The following is a 19,662-nucleotide window of genomic DNA, read 5'->3' as shown; positions in this document are numbered from 1 at the left end:
TTGGATTAAACTGCCATGGTTACCTTTGAAGTAGTGGGGACAGAATGCTTTAAATAAGATAGCTGGAATGATTGGAAAACCTATCAAGACAAATAAGGTAATAGCAAAAAAAGATGTTATAGAATATGCTCAAGTCTTAGTAGAAGTGGAAGTATATCGGGTTTTTCCTAATGAAGTACAGTTTGTAAATGAGAAGGGGCTGAGAACTTCTCAACATATTGTATATGAATGTAAGGCTATAATCTGTGGGGAATGCAAAGGCATTAGTCATACTAGTGAGGAATGTAGGAAAAAGAAGTATGAAATTGCACTTGCCAAGGTTAAGCCTAGACAAGTGTGGGTGGCAAAAGGTGTGAAAGAGGCTGCAAAGCATCCAACTCCTAATACTGATCAGCTTGAGAAGCAGGATGATGCACCTCTAAATCTTAATAAGTAGATGGTGATAGAAAATCAAGGTGAGCAGAACACAAAAAGGATTGATACAGGGCCAGTAGTGGGAAGTGCAGAGGGACTTGAGGCTAGGCAGATTCAAAAGGATGCAACCCAGGGGGAAGACGTGCGTGCATAGGAGTGAGGTAACAATGTTACCCCATGGATAGTATGGGAATGTCGAATGTTAGAGGCCTAAATAGTCCCTAGAAGCATAGTAAGATTAGATCTTTTCTTTCTCAGTATCATTTAGGGATATTTGGGTTTCTAGAGACTAGGGTGAAAGCTTTAAATTTCCCTAAAGTTTTTCCAAAGATTTGTTCTAGCTAGTTACTCCATAGTTACTAACTATCAGTATCACCCAGGAGGCAGAATTTGGTTGATTTGGAATGATTAAATGTTTGATTTGAATGTTAAAGAGTGCTCTTCTGAGCTCATTCATAGTGAGGTGATTCACAAGGCTACAGGAAAGAGATTTGATGTTACCATAGTGTATGGTGCTAATGATCAGTATGAAAGGGAACATTTGTGGACGGATTTGGAGTTTATAAGTAGAAGGATCCCCACAAGAAGGATTCACAAGGCTGATTATGGGTTATTTTAATAATGTCCTTAACTTAGAGGATAGAATTGGATCTGTTGTCACCTTGGCTAAGGTTGCTAGTTTTAGGCAAATGCATTAAAGACTGCAATGTTCATGACATGGGTATGAGTGGGCCATTCTTTACATGGTCTAACAAGCAAGAAGGTGTTAATAGGGTCTTTTCAAAGATAGACAGTAAGTTGTGTAATGATGAGTGGTATCATATGTTTGAAGCTGCTAATGCTATGTTACTTAGAGAAGGGAATTCTAATCACAGTCCTGCAATAATAATGCTTGACAGTGCTAGAATTTTGCAAGGCCTTTCAAATATTGTAACATGTGGGGATTGGCAGATGATTTTTTAAGTATTGTTCATGAGCACTAGAATCAATATGTGTCTGGCGTGCTTATGTTTAGACTTGTTTCTAAACTAAAGAGTTTGAGGGGTGGCTTAAAAAGGCTAAATAGACACAAATTCTCAAACATTAAGAATGAAACTATGATAACATTGACAAAAATAGCTGAAATACAGAAAGAAATTCATCTGGATCCTCTGAATGAAGAATTGCATAGATAGGAAAAGAGTATTATGCAGGTTTACAATAGATTAAATGCAGCTAGAATGCTTTTCTTAAGGCAAAAGGTGAAGTAGATTGGATTAAAGGGGGAGATGAAAATACAACATAAATGTGAAGTAGATTGGATTAAAGGGGGAGATGAAAATACAACATACTTTCATGCTTATATTAGGAAGAGGAAGTTGTAGAACCAGGTGTGTAGAATTAAGAATGTTATTGGGGTTTAGCATTAGGAAGTGGAGGAAATTGCGAATGCTTTTGTGCAGTATTATGAAAAATTCGTTGGGAGTTGATGATAGTAACATGAGTCATGTTAGTGCTAGTATCATTAGAGAGGGTCCTCTGGTGTCTGGTTCTCAGGATAATGTGTTATGTGCTTCTTTTACTGGGGAGGATGTGAAATTGGCATTATTTGACATTGATGAGAACAAGGCAGCTGGCCCTGATGGCTACTCTAGTGGTTTTTTTACAAAAGCATGGGATTGTATTGGTGAGGATGTAATTAGTGCAGGGTTAGACTTTTTCCAAATAGTAAAATTGTTGAAACATATTAACTGCAATACCCTATGCTTGATTCCAAAATTTGACCAACCTAAGAATGTGATGCAGTTTCGACTAATTGCATGTTGTAATATCATATATAAAGTGATTTCAAAGATGTTGTGTGCAATTCCAGAGTGCTTTTGTGGAAAAGCGAATGATAATGCATAATATTCTCATCTCTCAGGATATGTTGAAGCAGTATAGGAGTAAAATTCGTCCTGCTAGATGCACCATGAAGATTGATCTACGCAAAGCTTATGATTCAGTGCACTGGGGTTTCATTGAAGATTTGCTAGGGAAGCTAAATTTTCCTAGGAAATTCATCCAGTGGATTATGGTATGCATTTCAACTCCTTTTTTCTCTCCTAGTGTGAATGGAAGTATACGTGGTTTTTTCAAAGGAAAGAAAGGCTTCAGGCAGGGAGATTCCCTGTCTCCACTGCTGTTTGTGATAGTAATGGAGTATTTGACAAGAATTTTAAAGAGAATGAGTCAAAAAGAAGGATTTGAGTTCCATTATAGATGTGCCCCTCTCAAATTATCGCATCTAGTATGTGCAGATGATTTGATGATGTTTGCAAAGGAAATATTATGTCAGTTATGCTTATGATGAGAGCCTTGAAAGCTTTCTCACAAGCTGCTGGACTGGAAGCTAATAGAGAGAAGACTGCAATGTACTTTGGAAATGTTAAGGAAGATATCCAATAGAGAATTTTATAGGTTACAGGCTTTTCTAAAGGTATCTTTCCCTTCAAGTATTTATGTTGGTCTTCAAGGCACCTGTCTTATGCTGCCAAACATGTGCTTCTGGAACCTGTCTTGCTAAGTATTCACACTTATTGGGTTCAAGTCTTCATGTGGCCCGAGATTGTGCTTGATAAAATAGTGCAAGTGTGTAGAGATTTTTTATGGGAGTGGAAAACTTAGTTACAAAAACATCCTACTGTAGCATAGGACTAGGTTTGCAAGCCAAAAAACAAAGGCGGATTAGGGGTGAGAAATTGTCACTTATGGAACAAAGCTGCTCTTGGGAAGTATGTTTGGCAAATAGCATAAAAGGAGGATATGTTATGGATAACATGGGTGCATAGTGTTTACATCAAAGACACTATTTGGTGGGAGTCTGAAGCTCCACAACAAGCCAGCTGGGGTTGGAAGGTAATCTATAAGATGAAGAATCAGTTTCAAGAGGCTTATGTGCAGAATCAGTGGCTTGGTGGGCCAAAAGATTATTCTATCAGAGAGGGCTACATGTGGTTGACTGGAGATCAGGAAAAAGTGACATGGTACCACTGTGAGTGGAATAAAGCAAATATTCCTAAACACTCTTTCATCTATTGGCTAGCAGCCATAGGAAAACTCAGAACAAGAGAAAATTTATATCAAGCTGGAGTAAGCAATACTAAAACTTGTTTGTTTTGTACAAATGGGGAAGATTCTTGCAACCATTTAAATATTTTTTAAATGTCCCTACAACACACAAGTTTGCAGGAACATCAAGCAATGGTTGCAGATTCCTACAGTCAGAATGAATGTTTCTATACTGGTAATTGGCAAAGATTGGTTAGAATATTTCGTTCTAAAAAGCAACAACGGGTTTGTTATGCAAGCTTGGCAGCAATAGTGTATCATCTATGGAAAGCAAGGAATCACTCTCTTTGGGAGGAGGCAGTTTGGAGACCTGAATACATTGTTCAGCAAATAAAAACTAATGTATGTATTAAAATGAGAAGTAAAACTTCTGAAAAATGGAGCATGGAAGATAGGAAATCGTTTGGTCATTTAAGTCTTGGGTGTTGAGTTCATGTTAACTGTGAGTCCTCTATAGGGTGTTTAATGTTTTTGGCTGGTTTTGGGTGGTTCTTCTAGTCTTTAGTTGTTGGTGTTTTCCTTGCTTGTAATTTGGCTTTGAATTACTTTTGGTAATAAATTGCATACATTTTACCAAAAAAAAAAAAAAAAACTTGTTGAAATAGAATGTTAAAACACACATATATTATATGAAAATATAATGAAATTTTGCTAAGAAATAGTCTATTGAAAGGTCTTTAATTTATTTGGACCCTTCTTCATTGGAATTTAGTTTTTGGAGTGTGTCTTACACATTTTTCGTATATCCTTATTTCTCATTCTTTTCTATTTTATTCAACTCATTACTTTTGATTCTTATTCTAAGATATACCGTCTTTTATTTAGGTTTGGCACTTTGAAAGTTTATTTACTCGAGTGTCATTTGGTTCTTATCTATGTGTTTCAAACGCATATCAATAACGACTTTTAATAAAAAAAATCTAAAAGGTGGGAGAATAAGGTACTTTTTTTTCTTTTATTTGACTTTAAAAGAAAATTAGAAATAAATAAGAGTTAATACCCTTTTGCTTTTGTTAGGTGTACATAAGGCAATAAATTTTAATTATGTGCTCATAGAATGCTTCTAAATGAACAAAAATATCATTTAGTAATTAAAAGAATTTTTTTTTCTTTGAAAGGAATCAAAATACTTTTTTTAGATAGTACAGGGAATAATCAAAATCATTTAGATACATTTAGAGGGTATTTGTTATAGAAAAACATGATGTAGGAAACAGATTCAAATAAGTGTTTGCATTTCTAATTGTTTGGTATGAGTGTTAAGTAACAAATATCATTTTCGGATGGAACACAATCCCCCCATTTGTTACCCTTATCAAATTAGTGGAATCATATCACGTTTTCTTCCTCAATGGGAAACCATTCAATTATTTTCATTCTACTAGGATACCAAACAATTATTAAAGATAGTAATAATTATTTTCATTTCCCCTCCTAATCCAAATTCTTTCCATTCCGTTTTCTCCAATCATACCAAACGACCCCTAATTGAGCTTGGCTAGGAAACATATTAAATATGCTAGGAAAAAGTGGATAGACAGATTTAATTGGAGTTTCGTTATCCATGTTGTTGTAGGATGGGATCTTTAATAAATCAAAGTCATTGAAGTGGTTGCACATCTTAGTCGATTTGATAAAGGAGAATTTTCTATTTAACAAATAATTGAGAGAATTTTCTATGCAAACTGGATTAACATCTTATGACCAATTCACCAAAACTTTTGCATAACTTGGTACGCACCTTTTGATCTGTCACGCAAACCGACACACCAATGTCAATAATTGAAACAAAATATCCCATGCAACTTGCAGTTGAGAGTTAGAGATAAGTGGTTATTTTTCAATTTCAAGAGTTTTTTTTGGATCTATTCTCAACTTCAGCAAATTGAGATTTATTTTACTCTCTAACTTATTAAGATTTTTCCTTAGTTTCTTACTACAAAAAAGATGTCCATTTATAATTATCAGCCTTGTAACCTCTACTTGAAGATATAATAGTGTTTGTTTGGTTGATATAGAAAATACGACAAGTTCAAACTTTTAGAGAGTAAAAGTATGGTGAACATTACTGCCTTGTACTTTACATGATTTCCTGAAAAACAATTATGGAAATACAACCGTTAATTGTTTATTACGGTTGATAATTATTTTTTGGCATTTTTAATATACAATTTTTCTTCGGGTGTTTCAAACTTAACTTTTGGCTGTAAGATAAATGTAATATTAACCTAAAAAAAATAATTATAGATATACAAATATAGTTTTTGGATGTGCAAACAAAATTCTAAATGTACAAGATAGATTTTTGATCCATGTACAAGATATAGTGGATGTACTAATATAATTTTCGGACTTGTGAATTTGCACAAATAGTTTTTAGATGTACACATTCTTTGACATTTGTTAATGTATATACAAAAAATGTTTTTAGGGAAACAATAAAAGAAAATGAAAGGAAAAGATGTTCACCAATGAACAATTCGCCAATTAGGCGGACTCTTTAATTTTTGGTTAATCAAATAGGAAAATCCACTGGTTAGGAAGTTTTTATAAAATGAATGAATTTAATTAACTAGCACCTCTAAAGTAAATAAAACTTCCAATGTAAAGGAAAACTTACCATAACCAACGAAACAATAAGATTTTGCACTTCCTAAAGTATGCAGCTACTTGAAAATTTTATCGTGTAGGCATTATTTCTATATCATTAATGTCGATGTCATCTAACCCACCCTAACTTAATTGATAAAGTCTGTATTAGGAATGATATTTAAAACCTCATATTAAATTTTGTCTATATGAATGCGCTTAGCGGCTCATCTATACCTAAACAAAAACTTTACATCATTAACGAAATGATCACTATGTATCCAGAAGTTCAATATTCCGCTACCAGCCCATGTCCCTTTAATTGAATCTCTTAATGACAAACGAACAAACAACCATCTAAATCAACTAAAACTTCTCTAATGATTACCATAGGTTATTATCTTTTTTATTTCAGGTGTAGAATATTCCTCGTATAGTCAAAACATGGAAAAACAAGTTAAGAGTTACTAGTGTAAGATATAACTCCGTAATCACGGCTCCTATTTCCCCCATTCCAAATTAGTTGCGAGTTAGAACAAACGTTTATTGTGTTGTCAAGCGAAGTCATCCATCTCGCACTATTTCAAATAGAATTGGGAATGTTTAGTTCACCTTATTTGCAATTCTTTCATAAAAAATTTTTAGTTCGCATGAACTTATATAAAATTTGATAAGGACTAATAAGATATAATAAGTTCATATTTATTGTATGATTACATATGAGCCATAAAATTAAAAGTACCATAACCACAAAATCATTTATGTAACTCCATTGGTTTTAATAAACTAGAATTATACTTAAATCATTTTGAAGTGATACCCTATAGATCAACAAGAAGTAGAACGCATAATGAAACATCAATCCAGTTCCAACACTAATTACAAACATAGTACATATATAAATCAAGTAATGGAACTAGTTGACAAAGCCGCATTTCTTCCTGATTTCTCCATTAGTACCAGTAAGTGGTTGAATGTTACCCATATTGATCATGGAATTTGCAAAATCTTGGAAGAATGCAGCTTGATTTCTGCTATAAGTCAACACCAAAGAATCTTCGGAACCTCCATTGTAAAGCTGTTGATCAGAATGCAGAAGGCCACGTTTTGCAACAAGGTTTTGATAATAATCGTTGTCAAATCTTGTAGGAGTTTGAAGGTCGAGAGGTGCCAAATTAAAGTCTCCACTTCCTCGGGGTCTAGGACAATTAGCTTGGCGGAGAGCCGCGAACCTTGGGTCGATGTTGCTGTCGTTGTAGATGTGGGGGCGGAAGCTGCTGCAGCGAGCAAGGCCGATAGTGTGACCTCCAGAGAGGACAGTCATATCCTTGGCCGTTAAATTATGTCTGGTAAATAACTCGATAAGCCCATTTTGGCCAGTTAGGTTGGCAGATGGTGGTGGTAGGTTTTGGTTTGCTAAAGTACGATTTGCTGTTCTTGCATCTCTTCTGCCTAGAGGTACTATCCATGAGGGACCTCCTAACTGCATATTGAAACGACAACAAAAAAAATAAGTTAGCTAGAATGATATTGAGTATAGTGTCTTCCTTCCATATCAAGGTTAATTTAGATTTCTCAGAACAAAACAACATACAGAAAGGCTGAAATTTGTACTAACAACTTCAGAGCTCCACTACTAGTTAATATGTTATTATCATTTATTAGCTTTTATTTTTTTTGTTTATTGACTGGTGATAAAAAATACTTCGTCAGTTTTATAATAATTGCAACATATTCCATTAGCAAATTTTTTAAGAAACCCATGTAAAGAGAAGATAGATAGAAATAGATAAAAAGTGAGACCTACGTGATAAAAGAAAGATAGTGCGTGAAGATATTACTAGATAAGAAAATGTTAGAATTAATATGAAACATCAAACTAAGGGAAACGTTTCAATTAAAAAAGAACGGAGAAAGTAAGAAAACACTGAAGCTCCTCGCAGGCAGAATCCCCTGGGAGGAAAACGCCATACCGAAAGGTTGCATCATGCATGGGGTGGCTTCTAAAAAGGAAGTACTTTCTATGAGTTCCTTGCAATAAGGCACCTAAAGCCATTACCTAAAAGAAAGAGATTATTCTTTAATTTGTTTAAGAGTCTTAATAAGCTTTAATTAATTAATATGAGCGCGCGCGCTTTGCTTACCAAGCGAACCCCGTCTCTTGCAGCTAGAGCTAGAATGTCTGCACACGATACGGTTTCACTGCAAGAAGCTTCAACGTTAGACTTGATTGCATCAATCACTTCAAAGCCTCTTATTGAATTGTTCGCATTTCCAAAAGCAGTGTGCTCTCCGGTAAAGGTAGGTGTATCGTTTAGGAGTACAGAGCCATCGCAACCCTAATGCAATAAAGAAAACATAAATATAGGTGAGTTTACATAAAAGCTAATTTTTAGATCCGAGTTATGCTACGAAAATCATAATTGAATCATATTTTAGTTTAGAATTATAACACCAAACTTTATTTAGCGGTTAAACCTTTTATATATTGACTTGAAGTTATGTGGTCCAATCTTATACCACACATTTTCTAATTTTTTTATTGTATGTGGATAGTGCCACGTGCCACAATTTCTTGTTTAGTAACGTCTATTAAAATAGATGAACGGATATTCTCTTAAACAAAATACAGGCAACGTCTATCAAGTAAGTCCCTTACTCTCATTTTTCATGGACTCGATTGTGGAACCCAAACTTCTTAACGGAGCATGCAGGTAATTCCGTAATTGTATATATTATTCCTTTGGTCTCAAAATATAGTTCCCATTTTTCTTTTTTTACTGTAATTTATGCAAGTAGAATCTAGGAATGATAGTAAAGATTTTTTGTTTTTTTTTTTAAATAAATGTAGTATGGAAAAAGATGATTTTAGGAGAGAGAATGGAGAATAATTGGTAAAAGAGCATTAATTGTAATATTTTGGTTGAATAAACAATGGAAAAAACAAAATTCAAGAAGCAAATAAATGACGGGACACCGTTTTTCTAGACAAATCATAGAAAAATGCAGAACTAAATATGAAAATGAGAACTATATTTTGGGACACCCAAAATGAAAACGTGAACTATATTTTGGGACGGAGAGAGTAGCATCTTAAGACAGGCATTAATGATTTGACTACACAATTAAATCCAATCTATGAGATGACTTGTTGTATGATTATCTTACATGAACTTTTGGTGAAATCCAAATAAAAACTCCCATTATTGTGTGTGAAACATTGTACAAGACGAGAGAAAGAACACATTTTATAAGTTTGAAGAGTTATCTCATTTGTCATTTCATTTTACAGTAGAATGTTATTTGGGCTTATACGTGGTTCAAATTATCCTATATTGATACGACGACATCACAATTCAACAATTAACCCTTCGCAGAATTTTCAGATTTTACATACATACTATCTTGGTCTGAAATTAGATACAACATATACCAGCCTACAAATTTCAACAACAAAACAAAATCAATCTGAAAGAAGTCCCTAAACTTATCATGCTTGTTTAGGTTCATCATAATTGACGTGCTGCACTAGGCGAATTACTTTTAATGCCAATAACTAGTTATTAGGCCCGGGCTATGCCCTGGGTAAGAAAAATTTCATTTATTAATATAATACTTTATGATAATAACAATAAACACAACTTAGCCTAGTGGTTAAGACTTTAGTATATGTACTTGAGGTCTCGTGATCAAACCCTATACTACACAATTCCTAAAAAAATTTATTATACATAGATTACATGAACTAAAACTCCCTAAGGGTAGTACTGTAGTGGTCAACACTGCTCTTCAAATGGTATCATGCATACATAATTAATTTTAATGAACATGCAAATTTATTTATTTTTAAGGATGCTAGGGATATGTTTAATAACATTAACTGTGGAAACATGGATCACCAAGAGAAGTTAGATGAGATGGTGATTCTTTAAAAATCCTTACATAAGGTCAGGAGTTCGAGCCCAAGCTTCAGCATATTTATTTTTAAAATAATGACCAGTTGCCTTTGTTGGTTAACAGACACGTGGCAAAATGGGTGCCACGTGGCGCATCGACGTTGTTACGCACGCCTATTTAATATATTAGTATAGATATATAGATATAAGCTTCTCTCTTTATTGGTTTAAGGAATTAAATTAATTATGAGAATAAAAAAAAGTCATCCGCCAAAATAATTTGCCTCTGTAACAATTGCTTTTAATTACTGATGACTCTATTTGTACGCATGTATAAAATTATGTGGACTTAGTCCATACTAAATTCTTGTGGATCTAATCCTAGTACATGTGATTTATGAAAAAAAGTTACTATAATTTTAAAAAATAGATATAAAAGAGAAGTAAATCTAAATCGTAAAGGGTGACGATGTGAGGAAAAGGTTTTTTTTTTGCTAAGTAATTGATATATATAATAACACTAACCAAATTTACATTGATGAAAAAGTTACAATGTTATAAAAAGTGAAAATTTCGTAATGGTAAATTAATGTAAGAAATGGTGATTTTATCAAAATAAAAATGTTACTATGTTAGATAATAATAAATTGGTGTAATTTAAGATTTTAGATGGTCACTATATAATAAAAAAGGGTTACAATGTTATATAGGTAGCTTTCGTCCACAATAATTTTAGTGTGGATGAGATCCACGCAAGATTAGGTCGTAAACAATAATACATTTTGGCCTTTGTGATCTTTTATGATCGAGGATTCTAAATTTCAGCCAATATAATCTTTTTAATCGAGGATATATGTACCACTTGTTTTATACCCGATAGCTAATGGTTACAATGACTGTCACAATTGCGTTAAATGGATTTATCACTCAAACTATTTATCTATTTTTCTACATTTACGTGCTAAATATAATTGTTCCATCATCCATGTGGATTATGTTATATACACAGACGGTGTACCTTCTGATGGGTCATAATCATTTGACAACGTATTAACATGCAAACATGATCCACTTCTTATTTGACCCAAAAATATATAAATAAATTGTTCACTTATTCTACAACAAAATAAATGTTATACATTTTATGTATTTTTTGAAGAGGAGAGAGATAGAGTGAAAAAAGGGAACCTATGTGAGACGAGAAATCAACGAGATAGAGAGAGATTATTGCCTAAAAAAAGTGTAACATTTATTTTTGTTACAACCATATTTAGAAAGTGTAACATGTATCTTTTATATGCAGGAAGTATTAAGCAATCATAGTACAAAAATATAATTTAGCAGTGGTTGTTAAATCATGTTAAGTACTGATTAGCACTTAGGTTATCAATGACCTTAACAGTACAATAGGTTTACAAAAATGTCGAATCAAAATTTATGTTAACCAAGGCGTAATGCAGTTTAACACCTAGCCACCCTAGAACACCCTTCCCTTCTAATTTCACAAAGGAAGGTATAAAGTGATTGTTGGTGGTACATCGTATCATGTGTTGTCAGTTAAATGGAAGGAGACCAATAACGGCTATTGGGTTTGGATGGCTTAGTTGAAAGAGTTGATGACCAATCGAAGGTGACAAGGGTCGCTCTCAAGTGAATAGGAGAGTACCGTTAATAGGTTAAATATAGTGAAAGAGTAAGTTAGTTGGTAAACTAGTGTGTATGAGTTTCTAAGAAGAAATATAATAAGTTAGTTAATAGGTTAACTCGGGGAGTGTCTCGTAAATCTTTTAATCAATTCAAAGAAGTACCTAGTGCAACTATCGTTTATGATTTATTAATATCGAATCTAACAATAAGATTGACAAAAGTTCCACTTTTTTTATAAAGATGAAACGTCATTTGTTATTAAGCTAGTATCAATGTGTTAAAATCAAACGTACTTACATTGACAAAGCAATCATGGAAGAACAAACGAAGGATAGAAGCACCCATACGAGCTTCCTTTCTAAGTGCTTGCGCCATCGTACGACTTACAATTGTTTCAAGGTTGGGGCAGCTCGAAGCATAATAGTTTGGCGTAAGATCACATGCATGGGAAGTACATAAGAAAAATGAAATGAGAGAAAAGATTGCACAAAAACAGACTATGTTGGAAGCCATGGATTAGCTCAGTGTATGAAGCTTGATTGTAGCTTGTTGCAATCTTGGGAGGGATAATGCAAATTAAAACTTAAGTGGTTTACTTACTTATATAGGTAGCAATCATCAATCATTGTATAGTCATCAGACAACGTCGCATGCATGGGGTTAACCCAAATTAAGTGGCTAATTTAAATTGTAGACTTTTCAAACTTAGCAGCTTATAGTCATACAATTATTTATTTTCTCCCTATCCCTTGTAAATCTTTCGAGTAAAACGAATAAACGGATTATATGTTATACTTATGTTAGTGCAAAATCAGTTGTTTGACTTTGCAAACATGTCAATACATATCTAATAGTTTTATATTGAATGCCACAGGAGTCTTACTCCCTAGGGGTTACCAGTTTTAATTTGATAAAACCTTATTAACGTACTTTGTTGTACTATAACGCCTAATAAAATTAGGCGAAAAAAAATAAATAGAACAAGATGCAATAATTAATCTATCAATTAAAGTTAGATATTCCCATTCACATCACAAACTTTTAGAATAAGTTTTACAACACATACAAGGATAATTCAGGCTGGACAATTAAAGGGAAAATACGAAGATTATTACCTCCATGAGGTCTTGCTTCAACTCAAAAATGAACAAACTTGTCGCTAGTACATGTTCTAGATCGAAGAACTAAACTATTACCCCAGAAGGGGGTTGGCTAGGCTAAAGTTAGGCTATGCTAGGAAAGTAATTTGCAAGTTATTGTGTGTCGTGTTTGTTGTCTTTTGCTTGATGATCTAGCTTCCTTGTATTTATACACCAATATGCTACGTAACTTCCATGCAACATTGGAGGGAAATGATTTCAATCATCTTTGATTCAAATCATAACTGCTTTCTAGTGCGGAACTGCACATGTTCTTGCATATGTAGCTCGTCTCATGATCACCTCGTTAACTGCTCATACATTTGTCCTTGCTTGACTTTTTCCTGAAAACCTTGATTAATCCTTGACTTCCATTGAATTTCTTGCATGGGCTATACAATATGATTTGGCCTCTAAATTAAAATAAATATTAAACATTTTGAGGCCTAATACAATGTACCATAATAAATATTTATTAAGCATCTAAAAACTGTAGTAACAAATTACCCCTCTTAAACATGACTCATCCACCATTCTATAAACCTTTAGGCTTTTTGTGCTTCCTTTTACAAAAAGCTTTCTTAGATATCTCCAATGTATATGAGGTTGCCAAATTTCTTCTGTCATGGTTTTACCCCATGAATTGCAAACCAAAAGAGAGGTAAATTGATCATCCTTTTTATGTTTGGGAAATATCCACTCTTACATGAAATATAAATTGAACCATACTTGAAAGTCTTTAGATCCTCTTGTATGTGTTAGATCCTGTTGCATGACAAGATTATCTCCAAAATATTTTTTTATTAGAAGAAATCCATTTAGTGGATTCATTATTCATAATTTCACCCTTATCTCCATACATGATATTCAATGCCTTATGATGATTTGGGCTTTTGAATTGATATGACATATATTCTGAGGCAAATTTGATGAAACATGAATAGGCGAGTATAATCCATTTTGAGTCTCAAATGAGATTTTATATATATATATATATATATATATATATATATATATAAACACACACACACATATATATATATACACACACATATATATACACATATATATACACATATATATATACATATATATATATATATATATATACATATATATACATATATATATATATACACACGTGCGCGCGCGCGCACACACACACATATATATGTATATGTATATGTATATGTATATGTATATATGTATATATATATATATGTATATGTATATATATATATATATATATATATATATATATATATATATATATATGTAATATATATGTATATGTATATATATATGTATATGTATAGTATATGTATAGTATATGTATATGTATATGTATATGTATATAGTATATGTATATGTATATGTATATGTATATGTATATGTATATGTATATGTGTATGTGTATGTATATGTGTATGTATATATGTATATATATATATATATATATATATATATATATATATATATATATGTATATATATTATATATATATATATATATATATATATATATATAATATATATTATATATGTATAATTATATGTATATATGTATATATATATATATGTATATATATATAATGTATATATGTATTATATATATATATGTATATATGTAATATATATATATGTATATGTATATATATATATATATATATGTATATGTATATATAATATATGTATATGTATATATATTATATATATATATATATATATATATATATATATATATATATATATGTGTGTATATATATATATATATGTGATATATAATATTATATATATATATATATATAATATATAATATAATATATATATATATATATATGTGTGTGTGTGTGTGTATATATATATATATATATATATATATGTAGGTATATGTATATACATCATAACCAATTTTTGTGGAATGCAAGCGTAAATAGATACGTGTTTGGTTTTATTTCATTTTGATGAAACAAAAACTAATTGTTTGAAGTGATTAAATAATTAAAGATGATAAGAGAACTACCATTGAAAGTAATTTCTTAATATTAATATTATGATTTATCTATATTTAGATACAATTATTGATTACATCTTAAATAATTATAAAGATTTGTATCCAGATATAACATTTGAAAATGATGCCTACATACAGTTTTTACCATGGCATGATATTCTCCAGCTTCTAATTCTCTCCTTACAACACTTCTGGTGACTCCAAAGTAGTAGCCCTCTCAAGGGGAGTTGTTGAATCTGGCTTTGAAGATAAGTTTGTGGTAGTCACTGTCCCAAGCATACCTCTTGTCAATCAATGCCAGGTACATCCATGAGAAGAAGTTATCTTAGGTCCATAGTTTACAGAGCTTACACAAGCACTCAAAGTGCACTGTCCTCCATTCAGCTTCATCTTGACTTTCTTTCATCCTCACCACTTTGAGGGAGGATTGGCTGCAGGAGAGAACTAGACATTTTTCATATACCCAGTTCATAGTTTGAGGCCTAGGGAAATTAAAGGTTGTGATAACCTCTTTTTCCCATCTTTTGCAGACTATTAGCAGTTGATCTTGTAATCTTTATGCTAGCCTAGGCCATACATGGGTGGACAGAAGATCAATATTGGCATGAACTTTGGTAGCACTTGATTCTGTCAGTGCCAAATCTTTTGGCTCCATTAGGGGTTCAGCGCCAAACACCCTCATCATTTTTTCTTCCCATTTCACATTTTCAGCTGTGATGAAGACCTGTTTGTCTTCATTTATACTGTTGAAAACAAAACGGTGATTGAAGCAGTCATCATCGAACTCGGCTGCTATGTTTGCATAGGCCTCGTTGTTTATTTGAATTTTATGAAATGAAAATGAAATCATGAATTGTTGTGGCAAAATTCCTTAAAATAACCGGTCCATTTTCTCAATGGTTTTTTCTATCATAACTTCCAGGATCAGTAAGTAATTGAATACCTTGACCCTTTTTTTCGAGAAGCTTATAGGTATTTTTATGTTAAAGTTATCAATTTGTTGATAAACCTTATAAAAATATTATATTTAGACCTTTTGGCCTAGACTTCGCTCCCTTGATTTTTCATTCATTTTGTGAACAACAATTAATACGCGTAATTTGGTACGGTATGGAAGTAAAAGTGGAATAATAAACATAAAACAATTTCATTTAATTGAAACAATATTATGTAATAACCGGATATCTTTAAACAAAAGACATTTTATTAATTCTCAAAAGTAAATACATAGTTTCCTAGGGAAATAAACTATGTATTATAAACATGATTAATGACTACTAAAATGTTTCACTCTACTACTTGATCTATCAAGTTTGAAGGTGGGAAAAACTGATGATGATCTGTGGTTCTTCATGCTCATCCACGTCAGGGTCATCATTATCTGAATAATCTTCATCTAGAGGCATTGGAACCCCCATCTCCAGTAAGTGTTCTTGCCATAGAAGGCATGCACACTTATATTGTATGAGCTTTTTGAAGCTCGTATACTCATCGACCTATATTACCATGTATTTTCTGGTGAAGACCCATAAACTATTCTCACATATGATAGATCTGTGATACATGAAGGCTAGTTCAGGAGGGAAGTATTGTCTAGCAATACATTCTCCATGCCTTATAGACTGTTAGGAGTTTGAGCAGTACTCCCTTTTCTAGCCGTGTCCAGAGGTTTGACGCAGGAAATCTATGTCATTTCCCATAAGTGCATCGCCTGAACCTCTTTCCTCCATATCCCTTGGTTGGATTTTTGAACCCTTCCCAAAGAATTTTGTGACTTTAGACTGTCACTTCTTTATTTCTTCTTCTTTGAATTCCTCCGAATCTTCTTGGAGGATGTCCATATTGAACCTCTGCCTCGAGCACTCGCCACAGAAATTTTGTGGAGCAGCCAACTTGTTGGTTGACCATCTCTTAAAAATTCTTTTGTGATTTTTTAAATTTGGAAAGCAAAGATTTTGAGACTGAAGTACTTCCACAGTAACATAGTATATTTATAATATATTATGTTAACCGTTAGCTCTATTTTTAGGGATAAACACTTATTATCATTTGATAATAATAAGAATAATTTTATGTAGTATCGATGTTCTCTAAAAATAGTAGTAGTTAGAATAATGGTGATTTTGGTCAAACAAGAAAATCAATGATACACATTATAAGGGAATGCAGAATCGTAATGAGCCTATATGTTACATTCTTAGTAGTTGGTTAAAAGCAAATATAGTTTCAAAAGTTCGGGAGTAGATTAATTATTATTTAAAATAAACTTCCTCGGTCTGTTCTAAAATACTTAACACAGGGCCTAGGACGCTTGCCAAAATACCAACACTTAACTTTAACTATTAATATGTAAATTTCTTACATTTAAAAATTATATAAACCTGATATTATGAAAGTGTTTATCGAGACAAATCTAACAAAATTGCACATGATTATATATTTTCTTACGTAAAAATCGCAAAACACGATTCAAAGAAGAGCGTCTTGATAGTGCAAAAGTCAAATAATTGTGCCATCATAAAATTATAAATCATCGGTTTATGTTTTTAATTTTAGCTGTAATTGATCATTTTGTTGAAAATTTCAATTCACAGTTATATATCTCAAATTTTGGAAAATGTGTTATAAAGGAAAAACTAAAGCCTCAAATATATTGTTCCTTTTTATTAATATAACGATAGTACTATATACCATTCTTACATAAAATTCTTTACTTGAGCTCCAAAAACCAGAAAAATATGAGAGAGAATATTTATGTGAGTCATTTATTATCTATATATAAGAGAGAGAATATGGTTATACGAGATTGTTAAAAGCAGTGGGTACATAGTGGGGCATTTAGGTAATAGAATAATATATTTGTTTTGCTAAAAATGAAATAAAGTAGCATTGGAAAGAACTTTATGAAATCTTTATAAACAAAAATTGGGAAGAACATTATAAAATGGAGGGAGTAGAAAAAATACTACAAATTCATTATGGTTTCTTATCGAAAATTATAAATCACATTATATGACATGATTTTATGCATAAATATTTTAATAACTAAAATTATTTCATACGTGTAGATCTGGACAAGAATTGCAACATTGGATAGTATATTTATATGAATTATGAAAATCATGCAGAAAATATTGATAGTATGGTTTTATCCATGCATCTTTCAATAGTATCTACAAGTAATTATATATAATTACCACTTATAGAATATTAGTTAATGATAATAATCAAATATTCACAAATTACATGTAACATACAACTTAAAAAAAAGCACCTTACTCATGGTTAAATTATACTTAAAATTTCATTATCTGTCATACAATTTTTTAGATCATATTATTGTGTTTTCTTTTACCTGACATAGTTTTTTGAATTTTGATAACTAATACTATGCTACGTTTTACATTACTGGATATTTTAGGAACAAAGATTATGATTAATAAATAATATTATTTCTTAAGATAAAAATTGTGCTAGCAAAATATCACTCACAAAATTAATGCATGGGTAGAGAAAAAAGATCAGGGAGTAAGAAAACATCTCATATGCTAGAAAATTTCCATACATTAGGAATAATAACTAACGGACATCTATCCTAAGATAATTAGTAGATTGCATAATGAAGGAGTATGTCTTCAGACATTTCGACAATTACTAAATATAAAAGGAATTATCATAGCGATAATAAATTACGTTAGTTTAACAATCACACTTACTTGCTAGAGAATAAATATTGGTTAGTGGGACAATATTGATTGAACGTACAACTAAGTTAACCTAATCCTATAAGGTCACACATTGTAGTAACTTATTGAAGTAAGGAAACCGCCAATAGGAGAAATTAGGGTTAGGTTAGGTCTCTCTCTAAATCTATTCTCCTACTATTATAAAAGGTTATAATAGGAGAGTGGAATAGAGCGTTCTTTTTGGTCAATAATTTTCAAACTGAAAAAGAGAGAGAAAAACCCTAATATTTCCACTTGGAAAATCCGGCCACCCTCCCTAAAAAGCAAGAGAGTGAAATTTGTTCATCCTCTTTTGTTCTAGCAAACATGGAAATTCAATTGGTGCTGGTGGAATAAGTAGAGCGATATCAGTTGTTGTTCTTTGATCTCTAGCACTTGCAATATGATCTTCCATTATAATATGATACTGTTACGTAGTATGAACCTAGTAATTTAATACAACAACTCCCAACTTCAGGTTCTTAATTCGGAGACTTGTGCAATAATGATTGGACTCGGATCCCGATACTGAACTTCGATCAGCAACCTGCAAAAAAGGGACCACCCTGAAGGTTTGGGTGGTATGTCCCCCTCTGATGCTTAAGTCGGATATCAGGGATATGAAGGAACTTTTAGAGAGAGAAAGTAGAGAGAGAGAGAATTTATGGAAGAATAACAGTACTATGCTCTGAAAAACGTACCTTTCCCCTGATTTCAAGGACTATTTATACTGTTTGAAATGACTGTTGTACCTTGATGTCACCCTAATTTGGGGGCATCTGATTGGCTAAGTAATAATACCATGACACGTGGCAAGTGCTAATTGGTGAGTTCAATTCACTCTATTGCTGAATCGGGCTTTAGTTGCATTGGGCCTAAGTACAATTTTTGGGCCACAAGGGAGTTTTTCAGTACATACACCTTTTCCTCAGAAAAGTGTACTCTAGCCCAAATAACCAGCAGACCTATGTACTTTCTTTTCATAAGCGAATGCCACATGTAAGGCTAGGATGGTGCCACGTGTCATCATTGTAGCCACTGATTTTCAGGCTACAACATTTGCCCCTTAAAAGAGGAAGTTACCATTTAGGCGCCAAGGCAGTTGGTTTCCTCTTTTAACCGACCTGAACTGCCCTTCGCTTTTTCAAA

General features: G+C 32.3%; 1 protein-coding gene across 1 annotated transcript; it reads right to left on the bottom strand.

Annotated features, from left to right (window-relative positions):
* Positions 1-6,774: 6,774 nt before the first annotated feature.
* Positions 6,775-12,218, bottom strand: LOC104903393 (peroxidase P7). Its single transcript, XM_010691418.4, has 3 exons — positions 11,934-12,218; positions 8,238-8,432; positions 6,775-7,576 (listed from the first exon to the last, which is right to left on the bottom strand). Exons 1-3 carry the CDS (start codon positions 12,147-12,149, stop codon positions 7,010-7,012), a joined length of 978 nt encoding a protein of 325 aa, XP_010689720.1. The 5' UTR covers positions 12,150-12,218; the 3' UTR covers positions 6,775-7,009.
* Positions 12,219-19,662: the final 7,444 nt, after the last annotated feature.

Source organism: Beta vulgaris, chromosome 9 (assembly GCF_026745355.1).
Source record: "Beta vulgaris subsp. vulgaris cultivar EL10 chromosome 9, EL10.2, whole genome shotgun sequence".
Lineage (NCBI taxonomy): Eukaryota > Viridiplantae > Streptophyta > Magnoliopsida > Caryophyllales > Amaranthaceae > Beta > Beta vulgaris.
The sequence above is the reverse complement of the archived record's forward strand: the minus strand, read 5'-3'. Positions and strand labels throughout refer to the sequence as shown.

What these genes read in the sequence shown, in the direction of transcription:
- LOC104903393 (XM_010691418.4), bottom strand. Translation starts at nt 12,149, where the DNA reads ATGGCTTCCAACATAGTCTGTTTTTGTGCAATCTTTTCTCTCATTTCA. An exon ending in TCCATGATTGCTTTGTCAAT is followed by an intron (nt 8,433 to 11,933) that starts GTAAGTACGTTT and finishes TTATTGCATTAG; the next exon opens with GGTTGCGATGGCTCTGTACT. An exon ending in CAAGAGACGGGGTTCGCTTG is followed by an intron (nt 7,577 to 8,237) that starts GTAAGCAAAGCG and finishes TTCAATATGCAG; the next exon opens with TTAGGAGGTCCCTCATGGAT.